The 16,196-nt window shown below is 37.4% G+C and overlaps 1 protein-coding gene across 1 annotated transcript; it reads right to left on the bottom strand.

Annotated features, from left to right (window-relative positions):
• Window positions 1-232: 232 nt before the first annotated feature.
• Window positions 233-5,953, bottom strand: LOC110688533 (choline monooxygenase, chloroplastic-like). Its single transcript, XM_021865306.1, has 10 exons — window positions 5,459-5,953; window positions 3,140-3,185; window positions 2,920-3,055; window positions 2,742-2,816; window positions 2,333-2,530; window positions 2,112-2,207; window positions 1,792-1,910; window positions 1,575-1,668; window positions 1,132-1,182; window positions 233-555 (listed from the first exon to the last, which is right to left on the bottom strand). The coding sequence occupies exons 1-10, from the start codon at window positions 5,814-5,816 to the stop codon at window positions 421-423; spliced, it is 1,308 nt and encodes a 435-aa protein (XP_021720998.1). The 5' UTR covers window positions 5,817-5,953; the 3' UTR covers window positions 233-420.
• Window positions 5,954-16,196: the final 10,243 nt, after the last annotated feature.

A 16,196-nucleotide genomic window follows, 5' to 3' on the forward strand; every position in this document is an offset into this window, starting at 1 on the left:
CTGTCTCGTGATTTTATTTAACAAAAATGGGTAAAACAGAAATTCAATGAAAACTTCATACACTCATTGTTTGCTTCATCCTACACAAGGGATGAATACCATACACGAGTCGAAAGTTAATGTTCATAGACGATTATCTCATAGATCCCCTGAAAATAAATGGGATAAAATTTCTTAAGTAGGGAAAGGGGTGCTATGGTGTTTATTTATATTGGGCATTAGCACCATAATATGATAAATTCTAGCAAGAAACATTTTGCCCATGATCAAACACATACACACTTGATAACTAAGTGCATGAGGAGCATACGCTCAACTCTGGCAACAGTCTCAACTACATGACTTTATAATTTTACTTATTATTATAATATCAAATTCCAATAAAAGGAAATTAAGAAACGAACATCTGATCTGCTGCAATCACTTCAATACTTGGTGCAACCAGCAGTGGAAATGGTGGATTCCTTTCTCAATTGGCATCACATATCTTCCACTACGATATGCTGGTGTCTCCAACCCTTTTTGGACACTTTCACACAACACCACATCTTCTTTCTGCAATTTTGCACCACAATTATCAGTTAGATATTTCCTTATTATATGTCAATATAGCATCTCAAGTCATTCTGGGCGCGTGTAGCATCGTACCAGGGTATTTTAGTCATTTCACACAAGGTAATGGCCATTGATAGAAGATTTTTGGATTATACTAGTATTTTTTTGTGCCATAAAATAATACAGTATATAATTACATTAGAGTACATGTTATCGTGTTAAATCTCACAATGGTATAAAATATGATGTACTGTTCACAAAAATTTAATTGTAACATTAGAAAACTATTAGACTATTTATTGGTAATATTTATCTATCTCATGTCAATTTATACATATGTCAATATTTACAAAAATGTCTATATGTGGTTGTGGTTTTTAATTAGCGCGTCTATTATGTACCAAATCGTATGCGTGTATGAGTGTATCTAGTTTTAAGTGCACCAAAAACTCGTTTTTATTTATGCATAGTAATGGACATTTACGGTTGCACCTAATCTTTAAATTTCTGAGGTAAAACACTGTCAAGTTTGCACAGCCCATGATAAACAAAGTCACATGTTCATTTATAACGTACCTGTACATTATCATTGATTGATATGCCCTTCTCGATGTAATCCTTGTCGTCCTTCACCAAAAAAATAATTTATATTAAATTATAAATTTTTTCAAGTAATGCTGCATGTCGAGTATTTAAGCCAAATATGTTTCATGGTATCAATTATGTGACATACACATTAAAAAAAATACAAGTACATACTTTGAAAAAATCGGCTTTTAATTGTTCCCAAACATATCAACCCAAAAATTACTATGAATGTATACTCTTGATTGCTATTCATAAAATTTATTATGAACTCGGATTGAGTAGAACAAAATCAAATTTGGTCTTACACCCAAATATGACTCGAACCAAATCAACTCAAGATAAGCTCAAGTGCTCAACATTCGTGACTTACTTTCCACCACTAAACGCTAAACTGCTAAACACTGTTAGAAGTTACACAAATGAAAACTTACCAGCATTGATTTTTCAATATAGTAGTCCACCACTAATTTGCATTTCCTAGGTCCTAATGGAAGAATGTGCATTGTTGTCATCCAAGGGCCATACCTGAAAGAAAACCACAAAAAGTTCCAAAATTTTCAAATTAGTAGCCAAAATGTCATTATCAAAGAGTGTTTAAATGACTCCACCATTATATGAAAAGGTAAGAAGAGTTAATAACCAATGTACCTTTCCACAGCAAAGTTAGGGTATGCAAAAGCATAGAATGCTTGAGATCCAAGTCTATCAAAACCATCTGGCTTGTTTGAACTCCCTGCCACTCTTTGAATCGTGACATTTCCGATCATCTAAAGATAATCATAGAAACATTCAATATTTAGTCCATAACATAAAAATGTAGAAGATTTCTATACAGAAGTGGCGCGCTTAAAAAATTTGAAAGGAGTAACTTAGTTTCATGACTTTCATCGGCTTTTTTGTACACATAAATGACATCTTACAAGGATCATCATTAGAATAAATGTAACTATGTAAGAACTAGAGCTTACATCGGTTTGGTAAGTATCAAAGTCGAGTTCAGTTGCATAGTACTTGTGTGCATAAGGAACATGGTACGAGCTATCCAAATAGTTGTCACTGAAAATCTGAATTCAATTACAACAAGAAAAATCATATAATCAAATGTTAGTCGCGCAATTAAACACATAACAATTCTACTAATCTAACATTAAATTGTTAATAACAGTAGAGTAGAGTACTAATATAATACCTTCCAATTAGATTCCATTGGAAATTCACTCCTATTGATGAACTGCAAATTAGGGTCAAAAGCATGGGCCTTAACATCTTCAGCACAACTACCGAGCCATTCAGATCCAACATCACCTACTTCAAGGCTTGATCTGTCCAAACTGATGAGTATAAATGGGCCCCATACTGCAACTTTCAGGGGTACAAGCCCAAGTTCCTAAAACAAGAATCACCATTTTAGCTATATAAACTATAGATTAAAATGGATTGAAATCAAATCCTTATATTATCTCCGTTTTAAATTATTTGCAACGATTAGACATTTTTTTACTCACATTTTTATGTCAGATCGTTGCAAATAATATGAAATTAAGGTAGTATTTGTTTAGATAAAATTGGATACTAATTAAATGATTAAGACCACATACATCGGGATCAAGTGACTGTTCTTTGGTTGCTTTGGAAGCTTTCGTAAGCGATCCATTCATGCCATACACCCATCCCTACAAAAATTGGAAATGAATTGAAATTTTTGCATTTGTATTTACCATAAGTATAGTAATATCGAAGAAAACAGTTTTCGGTTTTTCATAAGTAGAAACTTACATGGTAAGGGCATACGAAACACGATTTTTTGCCGCTTCCACAAGCAAGAATCGAAGCACGATGGGTGCAAACGTTGTGAAATGCATGAACTTTTCCTTCACCATCTCGACACACCAAATATTCAACATTTCCTAACCTGTTTCAAACTCATATTAGTATCTTTACCGTTTTAGCAATTTTGCTATGAATTAAACTTAAATTTCAAGATGAAATAACGTACGTTCCGGTGAAATATTGGTTAGGCTCCTTAATTTGATCACTGTACCCTGCGAGTAGAAAACCAAAATTTTAGCACATAGTAGTATTTCTTCTTTCAGAAGAACATTCAAAGTCTTCTTTTAGAAAACTAGTCCTTCTGAATTGGTTTTTACTTTACCATAGTTCTTAAATGTACATGTATCATCTAACAAAATTCATAGGGTAACATATTTTTACACGAGCATAATTATAGAATCAATATGATACAAAAATGCAAAATCACAAGTACCACAGGAGAAATAGTCCTTTACTTGTCAATATACCAAATTTGTATTAAACACAATGGCATAGAGTATCACCACGGGAGCCAACAACTACTAGTTTGGTTTGGTATTAAAAGAGGTTACAAAGCGTAGTGATGTAGACATAATATGATCTCGAGTCATGAATATCAGGTCACAAAACTTTAATTATCCAAGTAGTTGGTTTTTACATTACGTAGTTTTGTTTAGATGGTATCCTCAGCTAAGATCTAACATAATAACATTCTTATGATCCAATGTTTATATTATATTATGGTAGATGCCGTAGATCGACATGGCCCAACTTCTAAAGCAAATACAAAATTTGTCCATAATTCGTTGGGTATGTGAGGTGTGAAGAAAATAAAATTAAAACATGGCTATCACGAGTCATGACCCCTGTTTTTTTTATTAGTTGGCAATTGGCATGGTTTATTTTTAAGATTATCATGGATTGACTATTTTATTATGCTTTTCAGTTGCTTTTAGAAGTTTACACATGTTTTTACGAATTATAAAATCACACCCACTTTGATATAATTAGTTATTTCTATGGTCTATGGATTACTCTACTTAATATTATCTGTAAGTTTGTTTTCACAATTTTTTTTTTTAATTAGTTGTATCAATTTTCAATTGACTCTTGTCAATGCATTACTCTAATTACAAAGTCCTTCTATTACAAATAACTTAAAATTATAGAATTGAGTTTGATATTATAGAAGTACAAATTGAGGATTCGAGGTGAATCAAACAAAATTCTATGTATCTATATAATTTGTTAACCATCATAAAAGTTGAAATAGAGTAAATGGATAGTACGATGGAAACATACCTCTAGGTTAATTTTTTGGAAGGTGGTATGTGTAATTAGAAGTCGTCTATATCCATTGCCTTTTATTTTTTGTAGTTCCGTGTGATAAGCAAAATGAATTATTTTATGGTTATAAGTTATACTCCATACCACGCAACGAATATCCTATTCGAGCTTTTGGTACAATTTTAGATGTCTAAGTATAGGTAGATATTAACGGATAGCTATCTTGAATAGTACAAGCTTTATTAAGAAAAATCATGGTCTCATGGAACTAATTTCGCCTACATTAGTGTATTTTAGTAAATCTTTTTTCCCACGGAAAACCTCAAAAAAGAAACATGCATATAGTTAGTCAATTAGTGTCAACTAGTTTTGTTGATTGATGGAAAAAAAGTATATTCAAAGTGTCGTCTACATCATTGCCTCTTGTAGATCTTATTAAACCGAAAAATAAATAAATAAATAAATTGAAAATCAAAATTTATTCAAGGACTTGTGAAATGGAAACCCTGGTTCAGCCACCTCTGTTCTCTATTTCCTGATTACTTCACCATGCAACCACCACCTGACCATCTTCTGCGACTAGCTTAGGCCACCACTACGGCTTGTTCCTCCGCCATCATGCAACCACCACCAGACCACCGTTGACTCCTTTGCTGCAACTACTAAACTCGGTTGACATGTCGTCGAACCGTTACTAAACACCACCCAAGTTTCTTCATCTAAACTTCTAACTAAACATTATTATCTTTACTTCCTTTTTATTTTTTGCTTAAACATTCCTAATTTCCTTATAAATTATGTGAATTTTTTTTATTGATTTCTGTACAAAAATATTTCTAAATGAGCTTTTTATTTTTGGTCCAAATTTCATTTCTTCATTTTTATTTTTTTAAATAGGCTGAATCTTTAGAATTAGAAATAATTTAGTATGTTAATTATTATTATTAGATGATAATTCAAGTTAAGTGTAGCAAAAAAAAAATGATGATACAAAGGAGTATTTCGTCATATCTCATATGCATGTCCGATGTAAAGGGTCCAAAATTGTCAAATGATGAAGTTTAAGATCTCAAGTAATATATTATACTTTTCCACTGTCCAAATTTTGTTCTATAAATAAATAAATTAACCAAAATAAAGCTTTTTTTTAACAAATAAAATTAATAAAACATAGTACTCCGTATTAAGTTAAATTAAATAAGATTAAAGGGTATAATACCTGCGACTTGCCATCCTTTGTAAAAGATACGGTCAAGTTCATGAGCATAGAAGGCAGGCTCAGTATACCAAGAGCTAGGAGGCGTAAGAGCATTTCCGGCTGGGATTCGAGGATCGAATTCATGGACTAGTGATTGAATTGACGGAGGAGTAGTGGTGGTGCTAAGAGAAGGAAAAGCCGGGGCAGCGACGGCGTTAATGGTTTTGTTAGGGGTACGAAACTTAAGTACCGGATTATTAGTACTAGTTTGTGGAATTGGGACGATATTATTTGAAGTATCATTGTTTGATGATGAATTTGGTATACCACATACAGTAGTTGGGTATTTCAGCAACATTGTTGTTGCACTTGCTGCCATAATGATCAACAACTTAACACTTCCTTGTTATTAATTGTTTTTAAAGGAGGTGATATGGATGATCAACAATATATACTTAGATTAGCTTAGCTTAACTTAGCTTGTATAAGTCAAGTTGTGCGCATTTTTTTAGTTTGCTCCTATATCCTATTTATATAAATAATCCTTCACCCCTGTTTCACTTTAGGTCCCTCATAGAAGCTTCTTCAGGATTCTTATTAGAATTTTACTACTCTTCTGTTTTAAAATAATTGACACAGTTTGATTAGATACACATTTATTATTGTATGCAAATTACGAGTATATCAGTAAAAATTTGATATTATAAAAATATATAGTCATATTAATTTAACAGCATTGTACATGATAGTGTGTAAATACTATGTTAGTAAAATTACACGGTTAAGTTATACTCCGTAGTTATAATAGAGATATAGGATAAAAATATGGCAATTATTTTGGAAAGGAGAGAGGGTACAAAATATAAAGTTGAAGAAGAAAAAATTATTAAATATAATTGTAAAAGTAATAATGGTCCAAAAACTAGAACTTTGGAGGGTCTCTAATGAATGACACGAATTTTATTGTTTAACGGTCAAATAATATTAGCCCAAATTTGGGCGAGTAGTAACATTTTCTCACAAATGAATTTAGAGTAGTCAGACTTCCTCCTTAGGCCCTATTCTTTTAAGCGGTTCTGTTCTGCTGAATCTTGCTCTGCTCTACTCTGTTTAAAATCTGCTCTACTCTATTCTACTTAAAAATAATGATTAATAATAATAATAATAATAATAATCATAACAATAATTAATATTTAATAATAATAATAATATTATTATTAATAAAATATGTTTTGCTTTGCCCAGAAGCTCAAAAGAACAGGGTCTTAGTCTCAATTTTATTTTCAAAATTTTCATTTCATAATGTCTTAAAATAGTTGTCAATATTATAGGAGTTACTTGGTCAGTGATATAGGGTTACTTTATTTTTTTACAAGTGGTAACACGTTGTGATCTGTTTTTTTAAAAAGTCTTGTATGTGACCAGCTATAATTGGGTTTTTCATTAGTGTTACAAGGGTTACTTGATCAATGTTACAGGGGTTACTCATCAATGTTAATTATAGGGGTTACTCGGTCAGTGTTATAGGGTTATTTGATCAGCGTTATCGGGGTTAATTTGTTTTTTAACAAGAGGACACATGGAATGGCCAGCCGCACACATGACCCACTGTACATATATAATTTGTTTAAATTATAAAAAATAAAAAGATAACATTTGATCAAAAAATAATATTTAAAAAATCAAATAAAATCATACATAAACATGTCTATCTTGCCTTATATATTTATCAAATAGTAAGAATTTCATTTGCATTAAAATCCATTAAGACTCCGAATAAGGAAAACATAAAAAAATGGATGGAGTAAGGTTGTGATCTATTCAAAGAAAAAGCTTGCGTGGATCTAGTCAACGATAATATTATTATGTACTTGAGGTGTATACGCATGCAACTTATGTTATATTGAATATGGTGATCTTAATTTTAACATAATAATCCTATTTTTTTTTTTTAACATGATAACCTTTATTTAAATTGTGTGACCTTTAATATTATTGTGAACCTGAATGAAGTACGACGTTATGTTGAATATAGTGACCTTCATTATTCATATTGACCAATATATAAAAAAAATTATTTTAAAATAAAAATTAACCTCTTATAACCTTTATAATAACAAAATGACTTTTATTTCAACATAATGACCTTTTTTATTTTATTATACAAAAATCATAGTGTCTCTAATGTTAATGGTCCATAATAAATTAGTATGAATTAAAATCATTTAAGAGTTTAAATTTATTTAAAATTTCAAATCACCTTGTTTGAGTTTGTATGAATTTTTTCAAACTTATCTAAACTAAACTAGATTTATTTAAGTTTATTAATAGTGGAACTTAATTTAATTATTATTTTAATTATTATTGTTGTAGTTGTGGATTAACAATGTAACATGCAATGTACCACGTATTTATAAAGTAGTGCAGTTGATGTGTCCGTCTGAGATGTCGTTTTGTAACATTTTTCCTTTGTTTATAATTTTTCCTTTTGTTTATAATTGATGTCGACAATTTCCTATGTCACCATTATTCAATATTTTATGTGGTGATAGCTTATCATGATAACATCACTCCTGCAATATGGTACGATGGCGTAACTAAACAAATGTTCCTAAATTTCAATTTAGTTCGCACTTTATCAAAGTACACTAGTTTAGGTGTAGTTTGAGATTGTAACAATTGTTAATTTATATATATACAAAAAAAAATTTAATAAGAGATAGTGAAGCACTTGTGTACGTATATCTATATCTATATCTATACTTCTATACTTTTTATTATATATTAAAAAAATTTAATCAATATATTTATATTTATATCTATGATTCTATACATTTTATCTATACTATATATTAAAAGACGTTCTTTTTAAAGGAACGGTGCCACATGTCACTCTTCAACGTTCTATATGCACCATGTCATTATCTATATCCAAGTACATGTGCCACGTAAACTTGCAACTTCATTTAATAAAATAAATAAATTATTCTTTGAGCTAGATTCGAACCCATAAGCTCTAAAAAATAAAGGTCATACACTTAGCATCTCAACCAGCTTTTATTAGTGTTTTAAATTTCACATAATTAACAATATATTCCTTTAATTTATTAAGTAAATTAGAGGTTATGTAATTTATTTAATTTTCACAAGATTAGAAATAAATACATATGAAGTAAAAAAAAAAAAAAAAAAAAAAAACAAAACGTAACATCTGAGGCAACACCCGGATCATACACTAGCTATACAAACATTCGAACATAATTTTTAAATCAAAAAAGTACAAACTAGCAATCCGGCGTATCGCCCGAATTACACACCTGGTTATATATTAAAAAACGTTCCTAAAAACGTTTATGTGCCACATCATTCAATTCCCCCACCAATTAACAAACCATTACAACTATAATTGATAGATTAATATAAAAAAATCATTTGATGGGTTTCGAACACTAGACCTTACCGAAATAAGATCAAACTTCTTACCATCTGAGCCAATATTAATTAATGTCATCTATACAAATTAAATAAATACAAATATAAATGACATGCACCAATTAAAAAGGAAAGACTAGATATGCAATTTGAAAAGAAAAAAAAAAATTAAGAAAAATAAAATCAACAATTCCCAAACAATACATAATTAAATTATGTTTCAAGGTTTTTTGGAATCCATCGGGATCAGGTCTTGAATACAACCGACGGTCTTGGACACCTGCAAAACAACGAATATTCCGTTGACGGAATATTCGCCTCCAACGATCAAGTTAGTGATCAGAAAATGAAGTAATTCAGAGAGAGGAAGTAGAGAGAAGTTGGAGCAATTTAATACTCTTGAATGATATGTCTTAATCCACCTCTCCCATCATAAATGATTGGGGTATTTATAGGTGTGGGAATGTGTGCCCCCTTAGGGTTAGTACCCTAAAACGGTGTGCTCTGATTGGCGGCGCAATCAGGAGAGGTCAAGTGTCCTATAGGGGCGCCGTTTTAGCGCCTTTCTCGGGATTTGGGCCTCCTGATGTAAGGAGGCCTTTCTCTCATTCAGGTGCTCCCATGTTTTGCCACGTGTCAGATTCCTATTGGGACACGTGTTTCCCATCTATTGGGCCACGTGTCACTATAGAATTGGGCCATGTGTCAGGGGTATTTTTACCCTAAACATTTGTCCTTCAGGGGGGGTAACTCGTACCATACGAGCCGCCTCATTTGATCTTTACTCATCCAGTATTGTCCGAGTGTCGGGTGGATGGAGCATCATTATTAAAAGGAGGCAGACAGAACCGTCCGTCTAATCATGAGATTTTTCCTTTTGGGCTATCTGCCTTAGTCGGTCCGTCTGATTTCATCACTGGACTTAAGTCTTGAAACCAGTCAGACGAATGGTACTGCCTGGTATCAGGTGGGACACCTGTTCCGTATTTCTCGGGCCAATGGCTTGGGATTGCTGACCTGGCCGTCTATTTTGACGTGTCGTTTGGGCAACCGTACGTCTTTCCCATCTATATTGACGGAAAAGTTAAGTTAATTGTTAGGTTAACTTTTCAAAAATTAACCATTTGAGCTTTTAGGCGGGAAAAGTGATTTTACTATTTTGCCCTCGTAAATTTGCCTATAAATAGGACTTGTTTGACTTCATTTTGTTACTTTGGAACTTTGCGTTTTCTAGAGAGAGGTCAGAGCTTCTAGAGAGAGAAAGTGTTTTTCCCTCACATCTTCGAGAGCTTCGCCGTGCCTTTGATTTTTCCGTTCGAGTTTTTTTGAGTTTTCCAGTCAACCTTGAAGATCTTAAAAAACTTTCAAAGTTTTCTACTCGTGCAGTGGTAACCGCTTGCTTTTCTTTACTATTTCCTTTTTTTCATACTTGTTTTATTTTTTAAACACGAACTGGCTTAATACTCGGCTTCGTCCGTTTCTCCTCATGAGGTCTGCCGTTCGCCTGGGACTGAGGAGTCTAGAGTGGACGGAGACGATTCCTCCTCTCTTTCGAGTGGGTTCATTTATAGTGCGTACCAACTCGGTCTTGATGTCGTCCAAGCTTCCATCTTCTGAAAGGCATCCTTCAGGAAATCAAGCGGATGCTAAGTTCGGTCATGGGGGATCGTCCGACCAAAATCCCCAACAACCCTCAATCCAAACTACCAGATTGATCAAGCCTAGAACTGGCATTTATATTGCTGAGCCGTCCGACCTGCCCCCTTGCAGCGCTCCTCCTTCCGGAAATCAGGCAGGCGCTAGAGGAAATAAAAGATAAGGGTAAGAAAACCCTTGGTGCCTTATTGTTACTGAAGCCGGCTAGGGCTCCAAGGGAGGGAGCTCGGCCGAGGCTGCTACATTGGACATAGTGTTGTCCTATGAGTTCGGCTTGGCAAGGGCCCCTGAACCCCAGGTCGTCGAACAAGAAGCTGAAAATCCGGACGCCGATCAGGCGGCCAAAGAAGCCAACGCTGAAAATTTTAAGGATCCATACACCTGTATGGTCGGCGACATTCCCTTGGCTTTTCTGCATCTAAACTTTGAGAAGTTTGAAAAATTCCTCCATCTTGAAAAAGGCTACGAGATTGTGGCGCCAACCCGCTCTTACTCAGTGGCCGCTTGGGAGAGTAAGAGGCAGCGGAAGAAATGTTTTAGTGTCTACCGCGCCGCCTTGGAAGTGGGCCTTCGCTTCCCCCTTCATCTATTTGTCCAAGCTCTACTGGACAAATACAACGCCATTTTCCAGCTGGTGCCGAACAGCTGGGTAAACATTTTTGGCTATCTAGTGTCGTGCCTTCGGCAAGGCTTCAATCCGAACATCCCAGTCTTTTGCGAGATGCATTCTATGGTCCGCCTGGATTCTGAGACGGACGGCTGGTTTATCCTAAGCACCCAGAAAGAGTTTTTGGTGGTGCTGAACAGGTCGTCCAAGTGGCGCGACTGGAAGCACCGATTTTACCGCATTAAAACCAACGACGAAGAATTTAACTTGCGGATGAATCGCTTCAATGCTGATCCAATCCAGCTCGGACGTGGGATGAAAAAGCCTTCTAAGCCACCCGTCTACCCTGACAATGATTTCCAACTGGAATACTTCAAAGCCTAGAAGGTGATTAGGAATGGGAAAACGGTGACTGTGCCATCCAATTGGATCCCATTGGCCGACTGACTTAGGAATCCGGTATTCATGTTGGCCTACAGCCTATACCAGAATTACCCTCAAGGTGGAACCTTTTGACTTGCATGTTCGAATGCTTTTACGACTTGAAAATATTCTAACACTATTCTTTTTTCTTCTCTTTTCAGACGAAGCTCTTGGAATGTTGGACCCTGAACAAAAAGGAGAGACCAACATGTCCAACTTCGACTTGGTGCGGTACAAGCTCCACCAACATCAATTAACCAGGCCAAGGAGGTATTGATGATTTTCCTTCTTTTTTTTTCTCGTGTGTGTCGAGCTGATATGTTGGGATAGTTATCCTTTCCAATTTCGCTCGGATCCTTAGTTTTACTTCATTGCCGAGCTAGTATGCTGGGAAGGGTGTCCTTCCCAATTTTGCTCGGACACTTTTCTTACTTTAGCTTTATTCTGTTCTTTTCAGGCGGCCACTCCCATTCCCAGGGCAAAGAGGAAGCAGTCGGCCTCTGCCTCCAAGGACGCCCAACCGTCCAAGACCAAGAAGACAACAACCTCAAAGGCTAAGTCTTCACCCAAGGCGGCTAAGACCACGCCGCAGACTGCCTCGAAGCAGTCTAAAGGAGAGCCACCCCAGCTGTCACCTAGTGGGATCTCCAAGTCCGTGGAGCTGCAAACTGAGGCGGTCCACGATGAATCCGTCCACTTGGTCGAAAGGGGGTAAGTCGTCCCTAGCTAAAACGACCGGCAACACGACCTCAACTCCGCATGTCGAGGTGATTGACAAGTCTGAGTGGCTAAAGGATGCCGCTCAGATGGCCAAAGAACAACTCGACCGCACTCAAGAGGTAGGGAATTAGTCGCTGCCCCCTCATACCACTGCGTTCAACATCCCATCCCCTCCATCTTTCTCGGAAGGTACATGAGACATATGTATGCTTCTTACTTGTGTTTTCATCAATTGTTTCAACAATCTAACTCCCTTTCTTGTTTGGCACAGACATTGCCGAGGAGATGCACATGAAACTGCCCGGTCATTCGCTCACAGGCGCTGACCGGATAGCTATCCGGGAAGCCATGCAACGGGCTATCCCCAAAGAGTAGCGGGACAAGTTCCGCGGCATTGACGAGGGCTTCCTCGACCTAGTGATCAAATGCAACGCCGAGGTAACCACACTGGGCCTATGCCTTAATACTTTGTTTATTTTTTTTACTTTGCTCTTGCTAACTCATTTTCTTCTGAATGCAACTCTTCCTTAGGCTCAGTGCCTTCTTGGACTGGAAGGCCAAAGAGACGGAAAAAATCAAGGAGGCCTGGGCTGACATTAGGCGGATCTCTGACAAGAACACTGGGACGCTGGCCATGCAGGACATCCGGCACAAAGCGGCCATTACTGCACTATCTGAGAAGTCGGCTCGGCAGACCGAGGAAATCGTCAAAATTAGCAATGCCCTTAAGTAGGAGCAGCTGGCTTGGGAGGCGTTGCAACTGGAGAGGGATGAGGTGGTCGCGAACGCCTCTCAGTGGAAATAGTGCTTCGAGGCCACTGAAAAATTGAGGAACGAGCTAGCCTCTTCCCAAGAAGCTCTCCGAACGGCCCTGGCCGAATTAGACTCCCTCAAGCTTGAGTTTCAGCTCTTGAACAAGTCCATTTCGGACTTGTCTGAGTAACAAAAGGCGTCGCGGCCGATTGACCTGGAGGAGGTCGTCCAGATTGAGCACAAGGCCGAGGAAAAGCTGAAGAGTCGCTTCAACGAGGCATTTTCCATGATGGTGGACGAGGGCGAGACGACTATTATCAGGAGCGCTTTACTAGCCGTATCGAGCATGTCTCCCTCAAGGAAGAGGCCGAAGCTGTCAGCTTGTCCTCTCCCGAGTTCGTCGAGACTCCTTCTAGTTCGGAGGATGATGAAGATGAGGAAGGTGATGGGGGGAGGAAAAGAAGCCGATTGAGGAGGAAGAGCCGACCAAAGATGATGAGGAGCCGGCCAAGGCCAATTTTGATAGAGCGCCGGATGAATGAGGAGCTCGAGTCCCCCTACTACAGTTATCAAGCTTTAGTTCTTTTTTTTTTGTTTCTTTGTATTTAAACAATTTCAATTTCCTACCACCTGTTTTGAGCGGTCTTGTAATATAATATTTTATTTGCCGTCTGTTTGAACGACTTTAATCTATGCAAGTCTTCTGCTTCTTTCATCCATACTTAGCATTTTTTATACCTTTATTTGCTTATGCGTACAAATAATTCTACTGGGGGTATTCCCCTTTATTCGGCATTTTGCCTAGTCCATATTTAAAGAGGTTTGATTAACTGAATAAACTTTATACCTTGAAGGGTATGTAGACTAGTAAGTTAATCAAATCATAATAATGATTGTCCTTGGACTAGGCAACATGCCGAATGAATTTTAAGTATGCGGCCGATTTCTTGGCTCCTGTTGAGTCGTCCTTTGATACTATCTCTCGAACGTACTCATGAAATTTCAAATATTATCTCAACCTGATTATTTCTAAGTGTTTGTCGGGCTTGGGAGCCTAGGTATGCCTTTTCCCTTATGGTAAAAATGCCTTAGGCAATTAATTTCTAGGCTACCTTATGTTTTACCCGCCCAACCTGTCATATGGCCGGACGGAGTTAATAACATTCTGATCATTATGGCTGAGTTGCTTTGCTGGGAAATGCCTTTCTTAGGCGTTTTACCCGGCTGCTTAAACATGCCCCTTCAAGGGCCGAGCTGCTATGTTGCAAGCAGCTTCGTTTTTGTTTTTAGGTGGCATTTCTGCTTATTAGGAAAACACACATAATATAAATGGCAAAAATTTAATAACAATGTTTGACTTTTTCATTAATATTGTAAAAAATTACATTGTTTTTGGTCGTACGACTTTAATTAAATTGCTCGGCAGTTTAGACCTAGTTGTATATACAACTTTTTAAGGCTAAGTGAAAAAAACTTTACACATAATATTTTTTGAGATTGTCCGTATTCCATGTATGTGGAATAGGACGGCTATCCAAGGCTTCAAGACGGTAGGTGCCATCTCGCACTTCTTTCTTAATTCGGTAGGGCCCCTCCCAGTTAATGGTTAGCTTGCCATCCTCTTTCGCTCAACCTACTGCTTCCATTTTTCTCAGGACCAAGTCTCCAATCTTAAGCAACCGCTTTGACACTTTGCAATTATATGCCCTTGTCATCCTTCGACGATATATTTCAGGTCTGAGCGCCGCATTGCCCTTAGCTTCTTGTTGGGTTTTGCGGTGTTCGACACCGCGCGGAAATAAAACCCGAAAACTGGATCGCATGCATAATACTAAGTGGCAGCCCGTCTTGGGCACCAAGGTAGCCATGCTGGCGCCCGGTCCCTCGGCTAGGCCTGCTCAGCTAGCCCTTCCCATACAAGCCCGTAACAGCAAGCCACACATATACGGGCTACTTGTTGCTGGGCATTGCTGTCGTGCCACGCACCAAGCTCGGTAACAACAGCTCACTGGTGTGCGAGTGCTTGAGCGTGCTAGCCTGGGCTAGCTAGCGCTAGCTTGCGACTGGCTTTACTAGCACTGCTAGCACGCGAGCTCGGCCAGCAAGCCCCAGCCAACACCCGCATGGGGCTGTTGGGATTGCGGCCTTACTAGCGGCTATGGCTAGCAACCCTATATAGCCTAGCCCTTGCTTGGCTAGGCTAATGCGAGGCTACGACTATATATTGACTTGTTGGTTGGTTGATTTTTCCGTCTCGTCAATTCCTAAATTTGACTCGACTTCCGACGCTCGGCTTCGACACTCTAAGCTCGAAATCCGACGTTTTAGTTTGTAAAATCTCTATTAACTCATTTAATCCTTCGAATTAATTCGTCGCTTTGGTTCGGTTATACGATTGGGCGTGACCCGTAGGTTTCAGTCAAGAGCAAGCTGTAAAATTTATTATACATTAATATTATTGATTGGAAGCGGCTTCCAGCTAGGGATTCCGATCACTTGATCTCACTGAATAATTAGCTTTCCTAATTAATTTTGAACCCTCTATCGGAATAATACACTTGTTCGAAGGACACCATTCCTTTCAGAAGAAAGTCTAGAGCAGTCTTCATGGCCTCCCAATTGGCCGATTCATCATATAGCATCATTCGTAGAGTGGGCTCATACATTTCAATTTGGAGCACGGCTTCAGCCCCATAGACCAGAAAGAATAGGGTCTCCCCTGTTGAACTCTTTGTAGTTGTTTGAATGGACCACAAAACATTGACCAACTCATCATCCCATAAGCCGCCTGCCTTCTCAAGCTTCCGCTTGATGCCATTGGAGATCAATTTGTTGTATGCTTCAAATTGGCCATTGGCCTTTGGGCGTCCAATCGAGGCAAAGCAGTGTGCTATGTCCTGGTCACTCGACAAATCCCTGAGATGGTCGATCTCGAATTGCGGTCCATTATCAAACACCATTAATTGAGGCACACCAAAACGTGTGATTATTCTTCCATATGAAGGCAGATACATCTTTCCATTTGATTCCTCGGACGACCTCAACCTCTACCTATTTCGTGAAGTAGTCGACTGGTACAAACACGTACCGCCTCTTTCCGGATGCTGGAGTATACGGCCCCAGTATGTACATGCCCCATTTTGCAAAGGGAAGTGGACTACTTATGGC

This window comes from Chenopodium quinoa, unplaced genomic scaffold (assembly GCF_001683475.1).
Source record: "Chenopodium quinoa cultivar QQ74 unplaced genomic scaffold, ASM168347v1, whole genome shotgun sequence".
Taxonomy (NCBI): domain Eukaryota; kingdom Viridiplantae; phylum Streptophyta; class Magnoliopsida; order Caryophyllales; family Amaranthaceae; genus Chenopodium; species Chenopodium quinoa.